Raw genomic sequence first — 13,007 nt, forward strand, 5'->3', positions numbered from 1 at the left:
CCATTGGATGAATCCCAGAACATATTCCAGTCTGTGCTAGCAAAACAGTCCTGTAGCGTAGCATCCGAGTCATCTGACCAATTCCGTATTGAGCGAGTCACTGGTGCTTCCTGCTTTAGTTTTTGCTTCTATGCATCAGGAGGATAGAATTATGGTCAGATTTGCCAAATAGAGGGTGAGGGAGAGCCTTGTATGCATCTCTGTGTGTGGAGTAATGGTGGTCTAGATTTTTTTTCCCTCTGGTTACACATGTGACATGCTCGTACAAATTTGGTAAAACTGATTTAAGTTTGCCTGCATTAAAGTCCCCGGCCACTAGGAGTGCCGCATCTGGGTGAGAATTTTCTTGTTTCCTTATGGCCTTATAGAGTTGGTTGAGAGCGGTCTTAGTGCCAGCATCGGTCTGTGGTGGTAAATAGACGGCTACGAATAATACAGATGAGAACTCTCTTGGTAGATAGTGTGGTCGACAGCTTATCATAAGGTACTCTACCTCAGGCGAGCAATACCTCGAGACTTCTTTAATAATAGATATCGCGCACCAGCTGTTATTGACAAAGACCAACACCCCCCTCATCTTACCAGTTCTACCGGTGCATGGAAAATCCCACCAGCTCTATATTATCCGCGTCGTCGTTCAGCCACGACTCGGTGAAACATAAGATATTACAATTCTTAATGTCCCATTGGTAGGATAATTGTAATCATAGGTCATCCATTTTATTTCCCAACGATTCCATGTTAGCAAGTAGAATTGATGGCAGTGGGAGTTTACTCGCTCGCCTACGGATTCTCAAAAGGCAGCTCAATCTGCTTCCTCTTTTCCTCCGTCTTTTCTTCACCCAAATGACGGGGATTTTGGCCTGTTCCTGGGAGAGCAGTATATCTTTCTCATTGGACTCGTTAAAGGAATAAGCTTCTTCCAGTTCGTGGTGAGTAATCGCTGTTCTGATGTCCAGAAGTTATTTTCGGTCATAAGAGATGGTAGCAGCAACATTGTGTACAAAATAAGTTAACAAATAAGTTACAAACAACGCAAAAAATGGAACAAAATAGCACAGAAGATGACAGATCAGATTCTGTTGCAGAGAAGATTAGATAGAAAGATAGAGATGGACGAGGGAGTGAGGAAAAAAACATGACTTCATACTTCTCTGTGGAATGTGTGTTTAATGAAGCTTGTCATTCTACAGCCTAGCCATAACCCTGTCTTTACTTTAAGAAGCTGACTGAACAGATTCTGCTGATAGGAAGAGACGCTTAGGGGGAGAGAGAGAGAGAGAGAGATAGAGAGAGAGAGAGAGAGAGAGAGAGAGAGATAGAGAGAGAGAGAGACAGAGAGAGAGAGACAGAGAGAGAGAGAGACAGAGAGAGAGAGAGAGAGAGATAGAGAGAGAGAGAGAGACATAGAAGGTGGAGGAGGGAGAGATAGATAGAGGTAAAAAGCATGACTTCATTCTTCTCTGAGGAATGTATGTTTAAGGTGAAAGAATCCATAGCCTGGAGTAAAGTTATATTTATAAGGGAGCGAGGGGGTTGATGTACCTCTCCCTCTTTCTCTCCCTCTCTCTCTCTCTCTCTCTCTCACACACATTCCACTCCACACCTGCACAGATGTTGCCTACTTCTCATTACCTGTCTGTCAAACCAGTCCTCTCCTTCTCCTCCTCACGGTTTAATGAGGTAGTAAAGGAAGAAGACTCATCATTCTGTCCTTAACACCGAACACCTCCCTCTATCTCTCTCTCTCTCTTTCTCTCTCTCTCCTTCCTCTCCCCTCCTCTCGTTCTCGCTCTCTCACAGTCCCTCCTCATTCTCAACTCTCTCTCTCTTTCAGAGGTAAAACCCCCTCCCCTATCTCCCCATCTCAGCCTTATGACATGCAAACACACGTTGTTCACTGCTGGGTTTGCTTCTGTCTGTTGGCTGAAGGGAGCACTGGCAGGGTCACAGGGCTCATAGTGGACACTGGGATTGTATGGACCTGCCTTACCAAGGATAACACAGCTGCTCTTACAACACTCTTCCCGGGACTATAAATCCACTGGAATTCTGGGGTCTGGGTTCTGGGTTCTGGGTTCTGGGGTCTGGGTTCTGGGTTCTGGGGTCTGGGGTCTGGACAGTTCCTCTTTCCTTCCTTAACAACCTCTCCTGCACAGTGTCTCAGATACAGGTAAGAAAATACTACAGATGAATTTAATTCATTGTCTGTCATGCTCTCTCTGTCTCTCTGTCTCTCTCTCTGTCTCTCTGTCTCTCTGTCTCTCTGTCTCTTGTGCTTTTCTTATGATATCCTTCAGAACATTGTAAGTCAGCAGGTATTATTAGTCAGCAAGTATTATTAGCATAGGCATATGCTATAGATGGGATCAATTCAAACTAAATTCAAGTCAATGTAGGAAATGAGGCTAAAGTTGTTGATCCACCACCACCACATTATTTGGAAACGACAAGGAAAAAACATGCACAACCACTCAGCCTGAGCTAAAACAGGGTCAGGGAATACAAATATCTGGAGTAGCCATCAAGGAAATGTAGGCTTAAACAGGCAATGACAAGGTTACCCGGTGTGGAGCTGAGAGAAAATGTAGCCTATAGCACCACTTCCCTGTTTGGAGACAGTTTCAAGTTTAGAGTTTAAAGGTATGTTTCTGTGGGGTTTTCAAGCTGTTGATGAGGTTAGAGAATAATGAATATAATTCTTTGTGGTTTTTGAAGCAGGTCATAAATCAATTCAGTTTTGTGCAGATTTCTCAGCGCTGAATCTCGAGCACGCGTCAGAAACAGATCCAGACTTGAAACAGATGCGATGCTCGTCTCGAGCCAGCTGGAGAATCATATTTAAATGGAACTGAATTTTTTTATTCTGTCGCCTATCTGCACTGGCATTCTCAACTATTCTTGAGTAAAATTGACCCACTTAATTTTTTTTCAAATGAATAAGAAATGTTTTAGTCTGTGTTCAGTTTCACGTCATGCCACTGTAATAGAGTTGACCTTCTATAATCCTCCCAGAAATGAATGATTGATAATGTTGACGTATAGGCCTAAACAGAATATTGAACTGTTCTCTGTGCAGATAACAAGGCCTACTACCTATGGCGACAGCCCATTTAGGAAACATTTTTCCAGGACTGACCGCCGTGGCTGGATCGCCAACCAGTTACCATGGCGATGTGTGAAGGACCAGTAGCTACTCTTCCAGTCAGTCATCAACCCCCTCACAGACAAGGCCAGACACTGGACACAGTGACCGTTCTACTGGAGGATCTACAGGGTCACGGTGAGTTTGAAGGTCAGGGTCACGGTGAGGTTGAAGGTCAGGGTCACGGTGAGGTTACCTCTGTAGTGCAGTGTTGTGATGCCCTGAGTCCCATGTCCACACCACCTCCCCTGGGGAAATCAGTAGACCCAGAGCCCATGAACAGTGGACCTATTCAGACTCAAACCACAACGAACAGAGACATAGATGAGGTGGACATGGACCATAGGTCTCCCTCCCATGTGTGCTGTGAAGCAGATCCCATAGAGAGTGGACTGACCCCGGGTCAGACGTGGGACGAGGTGGACCAAACCTCCACTATGAGCTGTGATACTGAGGTGGAGCTTGGGACGGAGACTGAGACTACTCCACACATACAGGTGTGTCCTACAGAGTCTGGTCTGGTCACAGAGGTGAATGGACGCTCTGGGAAACAGCGTGTTAGGGAGCCTATAGAGGAGCCGGAGAGGCCGAAGGAGACCCCTTCTCCACCCTCCTCTCCAGTCTCCTCTCCGCCCCTCTCTCCTGGCCAGACTCTGGGCCTTGTTGCCCTTGATACCCCCCAGGAAGGGTGTCTAGATGCCCCAGGGCCAGGCGAGGGTAGTTCCATGGACCTGTTCTGCATCGTAAAACACAAACCCAGCGCTATCGTGTTCTCTGGAGACGACAACATCAGCCCACCTAGAGCCTTCGTCACCCAGAGCCTCGATGGAGAGGAGTCTTCCTCGGGCGATGAGGATGAGGGTGGTGATGATTTGGAGGAGGAAGAGGATGAAGAGAAGGATGAAGAGATCCCTGAGCTGCCGCAGTATAAGGAGTTCCTAGTCAGCCGTCGCCGTAGAAACGTGAGCAGGAACAGGAAGAGGCTGAGGAAAGGACAGGAACTCCCGCCCACTGGCTCTCTGATTGGCCTGGGCTCCACCAATAAGACCAGGTTAAAGGACAAGGAAGAAGAAGATGAGGAGGAGGAGGAAGAGGCTGAAAGGAAACAGGTGAGAAAAGCAGTACTACTCTATATTCACCACTAGAGGGCGCCATTGTTACATTTCTCTCACTGAAATAACTGCCTTTATACGATTGTTGTGTGGTGTGTGTGTGTGTGTGTGTGTGTGTGTGTGTGTGTGTGTGTGTGTGTGTGTGTGTGTGTGTGTGTGTGTGTGTGTGTGTGTGTGTGTGTGTGTGTGTGTGTCTGTGTGTCTGTGTGTCTGTCTGTCTGTCTGTCTGTCTGTCTGTCTGTGTTTCTGTGTGTTTGTGTGTTTTTTGTGTGAGGGAGAAAATATGAAAGAGAGAGAGGTTTGGCAGGCATTCCCGAATTCCGCTCATTTTTCTCTGGTCAGCCCTGGCATCCCAAGCTCCCAGCATGCAATGTGCCAGCAGGCGTTCTGTGAGTGTGAGCGTGCTCCTGACCACGTTCTCACACCTGTCAGCGAGGTCCGGCCGGGGCTCCTGGCACGTTCTCCTAATGTTCCACTGGCAGGTTCTCCTAACGTTCCACTGGCAGGTTATCCTAACGTTCCGTGGTGTGTGTGTGTGTGTGTGTGGTGTGTGTGTGTGTGTGTGTGTGTGTGTGTGTGTGTGTGTGTGTGTGTGTGTGTGTGTGTGTGTGTGTGTGTGTGTGTGTGTGTGTGTGTGTGTGTGTGTGTGTGTGTGTGTGTGTGTGTGTGTGTGTGTGTGTGTGTGTGTGTGTGTGTGTGTGTGTGTGTGTGTGTGTGTGTGTGTGGTGTGTGTGTGTGTGTGTGTGTGTGTGTGTGTGTGTGTGTGTGTGTGTGTGTGTGTGTGTGTGTGTGTGTGTGTGTGTGTGTGTGTGTGTGTGTGTGTGTGTGTGTGTGTGTGTGTGTGTGTGTGTGTGTGTGTGTCTTTGTATATAAGTGTATGATATTCTCCTGTTCTATAGTTCTGGTGTTCTGGTGTTCTGAGTGCCTGGCCTAGTATTCCCTATATAGTGCACTACTTTGACCAGAGCCCAATGGTACCCTATTCCCTATATAGTGCACTACTTTGACCAGAGCCCTATGGCACCCTATTCCCTATATACTGCACTACTTTGACCAGAGCCCTATGGCACCCTATTCCCTATATACTGCACTACTTTGACCAGAGTCTATGGGCCCTGGTCAAAAGTAGTGCACTATATAGGGAATAGGGTCTCAATTGTGCTCTGGGCAGTTGAAAGTATTGCACTACAGGGTTCCATGTCAGGTGCAGACCAGGGTTTTAAAGTCAATGATTGACAGAGTGTAGAGATATTAAAATAATCAGTTCAAGGAACATACATCTGGTGTATTAGAAGCAATTATTGGTACCAAGATTGAACACAAAGATTGTCATTTTTCCATTCACTATAATGTTTTCTGCTAACAATGCCTACAGTAGCGAGGTTGGCCATGAACTTCCTTGGCTTTATTGAGAGGGAGAGTCGTTCTCCCCTGGAGCAGAGCCAGAGCCAGAGCCAGAGCCAGAGCCAGAGCCAGTCAGGGCCAGTCAGAGCCAGAGCCAGAGCCAGAGTCAGAGCCAGAGCCAGGGCCAGAGCCAGAGTCAGAGCCAGTCAGGGCCAGGGCCAGAGCCAGAGCCAGTCAGGGCCAGTCAGAGCCAGAGCCAGAGCCAGGGCCAGAGCCAGAGCCAGAGCCAGAGCCAGAGCCAGAGCCAGAGCCAGAGCCAGAGCCAGAGCCAGACCCAGAGCCAGTCAGGGCCAGGGCCAGAGCCAGAGCCAGAGCCAGGGCCAGACCCAGAGCCAGAGCCAGTCAGGGCCAGGGCCAGAGCCAGAGCCAGAGCCAGCGCCAGAGCCAGCGCCAGAGCCAGGGCCAGAGCCAGAGTCAGAGCCAGTCAGGGCCAGTCAGAGCCAGAGCCAGAGCCAGGGCCAGAGCCAGAGCCAGAGCCAGGGCCAGAGCCAGAGCCAGTCAGGGCCAGGGCCAGAGCCAGAGCCAGAGCCAGCGCCAGAGCCAGCGCCAGAGCCAGGGCCAGAGCCAGAGTCAGAGCCAGTCAGATCCAGGGCCATATCCAGGGCCAGGCCAACATTCTCAGAATGTCTGTTACTCTGTTATGGTTATCCATGTCTATTAGAATGAGTAGTCAGGGTGGAATCAGTTTAGTAACTAGTAGTAGTCAGTAAAGAAGGGTTAGTAAATAAGACTGGTTAATAGTAAATAAGACTAAATAAGCTGGTTGGTTCGGTGGAATGGTTAGGATTAGTAAATAAGACATGGACAGCTGGTTGGTTCGGTGGAATGGTTAGGGTTAGTAAATAAGACATGGACAGCTGGTTGTTTCAGTGGAACGGTTAGGGTTAGTAAATAAGACATGGACAGCTGGTTGGTTCGGTGGAATGGTTAGGGTTAGTAAATAAGACATGGACAGCTGGTTGGTTCAGTGGAACGGTTAGGGTTAGTAAATAAGACATGGACAGCTGGTTGGTTCAGTGGAATAGTTAGGGTTAGTAAATAAGACATGGACAACTGGTTGTTTCAGTGGAACGGTTAGGGTTAGTAAATAAGACATGGACAGCTGGTTGGTTCAGTGGAACGGTTAGGGTTAGTAAATAAGACATGGACAGCTGGTTGGTTGGGTGGAACGGTTAGGGTTAGTAAATAAGACATGGACAGCTGGTTGTTTCAGTGGAACGGTTAGGGTTAGTAAATAAGACATGGACAGCTGGTTGGTTCAGTGGAATGGTTAGGGTTAGTAAATAAGACATGGACAGCTGGTTGGTTCAGTGGAATAGTTAGGGTTAGTAAATAAGACATGGACAGCTGGTTGGTTCAGTGGAATAGTTAGGGTTAGTAAATAAGACATGGACAGCTGGTTGGTTCAGTGGAAATAAGACATGGACAGCTGGTTGGTTCAGTGGAATAGTTAGGATTAGTAAATAAGACATGGACAGCTGGTTGGTTCAGTGGAATAGTTAGGGTTAGTAAATAAGACATGGACAGCTGGTTGGTTCAGTGGAAATAAGACATGGACAGCTGGTTGGTTCAGTGGAAATAAGACATGGACAGCTGGTTGGTTCAGTGGAATAGTTAGGGTTAGTAAATAAGACATGGACAGCTGGTTGGTTCAGTGGAATAGTTAGGGTTAGTAAATAAGACATGGACAGCTGGTTGGTTCAGTGGAAATAAGACATGGACAGCTGGTTGGTTCAGTGGAAATAAGACATGGACAGCTGGTTGGTTCAGTGGAAATAAGACATGGACAGCTGGTTGGTTGGAATGGTTAGGGTTAGACAGTTCAATTGATAGTCAATATCTTTCTGGACATTGTATTGTGGTGAATCACTCTGTCTCTCCGTGACCTTATGACCTCTAGGGTTCAGATGTCAACTGTCACTCAATCAGATTAAGGGTCACTCCCTCTGGTCTGTCAGGATCCCCAGCTAGGTGTGTATGTGTGTGTGTGTGCTGTGTGTGTGTGCGCTGGCATGTTTCAGTGTGTGGTGAATTTGTCTCCCTCCCTCCCCCATAACCCATGTTCCCCCCTACCTTCACAGTAACCCGTGTTCCCTCCTACCTCAACCTTTAGGCCTGGAGAGAGAGAGAGAGAGAGAGAGAGAGAGAGAGGAGAGAGAGAGAGAGAGAGAGGGACAGAGAGAGAGAGAGAGAGGACAGAGAGAGAGAGAGAGAGAGAGAGAGAGAGAGAGAGAGAGAGAGAGAGAGAGAGAGAGAGAGAGAGAGAGAGAGAGAGAGAGAGAGAGAGAGAGATCTTACTCTAGCCATCGCTGCCACTAACAGGGATGTTGAGGATTTGTTCTAAAAACTTAATTTCAATTCCCCAGCCCTTTTCTCTCTCTCTCTCCAGGCCCTGATTGGTCACCTGACTGACTGAGGTACTTGTTCACTGGTCGGTCCTCCAGGAAATGAACAAGCTTCTTTGTTTCAACCCCAGAGTTCTTAGGGGCAGATAGCAGCACATAGGGTCTCTTTGAGGAGCTGGTTTAAGCGTACGCACACACACACACACACACACACACACACACACACACACACACACACACACACACACACACACACACACACACACACACACACACACACACACACAGACACACACAAACAACCACACACACACACACACACACACACACACACACACACACACACACACACACACACACACACACACACACACACACACCAACAAGTACCCCACATCCCCAGCCCTACTACTCTGATCGTGTCGACCATTTTGTGAAATATCTTCATTTATGATTTGGCGGTAAAGCCATTTCCTGTGAGCCTGCGACCCCAGATCTCCAGATTCCTACCGAGACACAGCGGACCGACTCTGTACTGTCGATGCTATTTATAACCTGCTGGGGAAGAGAGGAGGGTGAGGAGTGGGGGTGGGGGGAGTGGGAAGGAGAGAAAAGGGGAGAGGACAGAGGGAGATGAGAAGAGGGAGGGAGAGAAGAGGGAGGGAGAGTGGGGAGAAGACATGGAGTAGGGGAATTTCAATTGGCTATGAATGGCAACGAACACACACACAAACACACACGAACACACAAACACACAAACACACTTCCACTCACTCACAGTGCATCTCTTTCATAGTTTATGAAATGTTAATGTGTGTTCCTCCAACCTCAGTTTATCCACAGAGGACTAGGCTCTGTAAGCATCAGTGTGTTTCAACCTCAGTTTATCCACAGAGGACTAGGCTCTGTAAGCATCAGTGTGTTTCAGCTGTAGTTTATCCACAGAGGACAAGGCTCTGTAAGCATCAGTGTGTTTCAGCTGTAGTTTATCCACAGAGGACTAGGCTCTGTAAGCATCAGTGTGTTTCAGCTGTAGTTTATCCACAGAGGACTAGGCTCTGTAAGCATCAGTGTGTTTCAGCTGTAGTTTATCCACAGAGGACTAGGCTCTGTAAGCATCAGTGTGTTTCAACATCAGTTTATCCACAGAGGACTAGGCTCTGTAAGCATCAGTGTGTTTCAGCTGTAGTTTATCCACAGAGGACTAGGCTCTGTAAGCATCAGTGTGTTTCAGCTGTAGTTTATCCACAGAGGACTAGGCTCTGTAAGCATCAGTGTGTTTCAACATCAGTTTATCCACAGAGGACTAGGCTCTGTAAGCATCAGTGTGTTTCAGCTGTAGTTTATCCAAAGAGGACTAGGCTCTGCAAGCATCAGTGTGTTTCAACCTCAGTTTATCCACAGAGGACTAGGCTCTGTAAGCATCAGTGTGTTTCAACCTCAGTTTATCCACAGAGGACTAGGCTCTGTAAGCATCAGTGTGTTTCAACATCAGTTTATCCACAGAGGACTAGGCTCTGTAAGCATCAGTGTGTTTCAACATCAGTTTATCCACAGAGGACTAGGCTCTGCAAGCATCAGTGTGTTTCATACTAACTGCTTTAGTAAGGCTGGAAAAACTATAATATCCTTTGAAACCGCTGATTTTTTAGGGATTTCAAAGGTGCTAATCTTATTTCAACCATTTGAGATGTTGCATCTGGACTTCTACCAGCCTCCTCTACCAGTCTCCTCTACCAGTCTCCTCTACCAGTCTCCTCTACCAGCCTCCTCTACCAGCCTCCTCTACCAGCCTCTTCTGCCAGCCTCTTCTGCCAGCCTCTTCCGCCAGTCTCTTCCACCAGTCTCTTCTACCAGCCTCCTCTACCAGCCTCCTCTACCAGCCTCCTCTACCAGTCTTCTCTACCAGCCTCCTCTACCAGCTTCTTCTACCAGTCTCCTCTACCAGTCTCCTCTACCAGTCTTCTCTACCAGCCTCCTCTACCAGCCTCCTCTACCAGTCTTCTCTACCAGCCTCCTCTACCAGCCTCCTCTACCAGTCTCCTCTACCAGTCTCCTCTACCAGCCTCCTCTACCAGTCTCCTCTACCAGTGTCCTCTACCAGCCTCCTCTACCAGTCTCCTCTACCAGTCTCCTCTACCAGCCTCCTCTACCAGCCTCCTCTACCAGCCTCTTCTGCCAGCCTCTTCTGCCAGCCTCTTCCGCCAGTCTCTTCCACCAGTCTCTTCTACCAGCCTCCTCTACCAGCCTCCTCTACCAGCCTCCTCTACCAGTCTTCTCTACCAGCCTCCTCTACCAGCTTCTTCTACCAGTCTCCTCTACCAGTCTCCTCTACCAGTCTTCTCTACCTTGCTCCTCTACCAGCCTCCTCTACCAGCCTCCTCTACCAGTCTTCTCTACCAGCCTCCTCTACCAGCCTCCTCTACCAGTCTCCTCTACCAGTCTCCTCTACCAGTCTCCTCTACCAGCCTCCTCTACCAGTCTCCTCTACCAGTGTCCTCTACCAGCCTCCTCTACCAGTCTCCTCTACCAGTCTCCTCAACCAGTCTCCTCTACCAGCCTCCTCTACCAGTCTTCTCTACCAGCCTCCTCTACCAGCCTCCTCTACCAGCCTCCTCTACCAGTCTTCTCTACCAGCCTCCTCTACCAGCTTCTTCTAACAGTCTCCTCTACCAGTCTCCTCTACCAGTCTTCTCTACCAGCCTCCTCTACCAGCCTCCTCTACCAGTCTTCTCTACCAGCCTCCTCTACCAGCCTCCTCTACCAGTCTCCTCTACCAGTCTCCTCTACCAGTGTCCTCTACCAGCCTCCTCTACCAGTCTCCTCTACCAGTCTCCTCTACCAGTCTCCTCTACCAGCCTCCTCTACCAGCCTCCTCTACCAGCCTCTTCTGCCAGCCTCTTCTGCCAGCCTCTTCCGCCAGTCTCTTCCACCAGTCTCTTCCACCAGCCTCCTCTACCAGCCTCCTCTACCAGCCTCCTCTACCAGTCTTCTCTACCAGCCTCCTCTACCAGCTTCTTCTACCAGTCTCCTCTACCAGTCTCCTCTACCAGTCTTCTCTACCAGCCTCCTCTACCAGCCTCCTCTACCAGCCTCCTCTACCAGTCTTCTCTACCAGCCTCCTCTACCAGCCTCCTCTACCAGTCTCCTCTACCAGTCTCCTCTACCAGTCTCCTCTACCAGCCTCCTCTACCAGTCTCCTTTACCAGTGTCCTCTACCAGCCTCCTCTACCAGTCTCCTCTACCAGTCGCCTCTACCAGTCTCCTCTACCAGCCTCCTCTACCAGTCTCCTCTACCAGCCTCCTCTACCAGTCTCCTCTACCAGCCTCCTCTACCAGTCTCCTCTACCAGCCTCCTCTACCAGTCTCCTCTACCAGTCTCCTCTACACTTCTCCTCTACCAGCCTCCTCTACCAGCCTCCTCTACCAGCCTCCTCTACCAGTCTCCTCTACCAGGCTCCTCTACCAGTCTTCTCTACCAGCCTCCTCTACCAGTCTCCTCTACCAGCCTCCTCTACCAGTCTCCTCTACCAGCCTCCTCTACCAGTCTTCTCTACCAGCCTCCTCTACCAGCCTCCTCTACCAGTCTCCTCTACCAGCCTCCTCTACCAGTCTCCTCTACCAGCCTCCTCTACCAGTCTTCTCTACCAGCCTCCTCTACCAGCCTCCTCTACCAGTCTTCTCTACCAGCCTCCTCTACCAGTCTTCTCTACCAGCCTCCTCTACCAGCCTCCTCTACCAGCCTCCTCTACCAGTCTTCTCTACCAGCCTCCTCTACCAGTCTTCTCTACCAGCCTCCTCTACCAGTCTTCTCTACCAGTCTCCTCTACCAGTCTCCTCTACCAGCCTCCTCTACCAGTCTTCTCTACCAGTCTCCTCTACCAGTCTCCTCTACCAGTCTTCTCTACCAGTCTCCTCTACCAGCCTCCTCTACCAGTCTTCTCTACCAGCCTCATCTGTTTACATTGTGTATGTCCCACTCCGTGTTTGTTTGGGCAAGTGCCAGGCTTTTTTGGGGGCTTAATCTGGTCACATTATAATGTGTGTGTGTGTGTCTCTGTCGGTGTCTCTGTCCCAGGCACGGTCCCCGTGGTGTGATTCTATGAGTCAGCTGATGAGGAAGTTGGATCAGCTCAATCTGGACATACAGGAAGCACTCAGCGCTGCTAGCTCCTCCCACTCTGACAACGACAAACCAGAAACACAACAATCAGAACTGGTAAGTCTGATAGAACACAGACAGTCTGATAGAACACAGACAGTCTGATAGAACACAGACTGTCTGATAGAACACAGACATACAGTCTAATAGAACAGACATACAGTCTGATAGAACACAGACAGTCTGATAGAACACACACAGACAGTCTGATAGAACACAGACAAGTCTGATAGAACACAGACAGTCTGATAGAACACAGACAGTCTGATAGAACACAGACATACAGTCTAATAGAACACAGACATACAGTCTGATAGAACACAGACCGTCTGATAGAACACAGACAGACAGTCTGATAGAACACAGACAGACAGTCTGATAGAACACAGACAGACAGTCTGATAGAACACAGACAGTCTGATAGAACACAGACATACAGTCTGATAGAACACAGACAGTCTGATAGAACACAGACATACAGTCTGATAGAACACAGACAGACAGTCTGATAGAACACAGACAGACAGTCTGATAGAACACAGACATACAGTCTGATAGAACACAGACAGTCTGATAGAACACAGACAGACAGTCTGATAGAACACAGACAGACAGTCTGATAGAACACAGACAGACAGTCTGATAGAACACAGACCGTCTGATAGAACACACACAGACAGTCTGATAGAACACAGACATACAGTCTGATAGAACACAGACCGTCTGATAGAACACACACAGACAGTCTGATAGAACACAGACATACAGTCTGATAGAACACAGACCGTCTGATAGAACACACACAGACAGTCTGATAGAACACAGGCATACAGTCTGAT

General features: G+C 48.7%; 1 protein-coding gene across 3 annotated transcripts in view; it reads left to right on the plus strand.

The window, feature by feature from the left end:
* The first annotated feature begins 1,801 nt into the window (after positions 1-1,801).
* Positions 1,802-13,007, plus strand: part of stard13a (StAR related lipid transfer domain containing 13a) — a 177,410-nt gene continuing 166,204 nt past the window's right edge. The window contains exons 1-3 of one of the 3 annotated variants that reach the window (XM_045690197.1): positions 1,802-2,173; positions 3,080-4,254; positions 12,085-12,225. In XM_045690197.1, the coding sequence (XP_045546153.1) occupies positions 3,169-4,254; positions 12,085-12,225 (1,227 nt within the window). In that variant the 5' untranslated portion in view covers positions 1,802-2,173; positions 3,080-3,168. Of the gene's footprint in view, positions 2,174-3,079; positions 4,255-12,084; positions 12,226-13,007 lie in introns of those variants that run through there. The other 2 variants (XM_045690196.1, XM_045690198.1) reach the window with 2 other exon arrangements.

This window comes from Salmo salar, chromosome ssa11 (genome assembly GCF_905237065.1).
Source record: "Salmo salar chromosome ssa11, Ssal_v3.1, whole genome shotgun sequence".
In the NCBI taxonomy this organism is placed as follows: domain Eukaryota; kingdom Metazoa; phylum Chordata; class Actinopteri; order Salmoniformes; family Salmonidae; genus Salmo; species Salmo salar.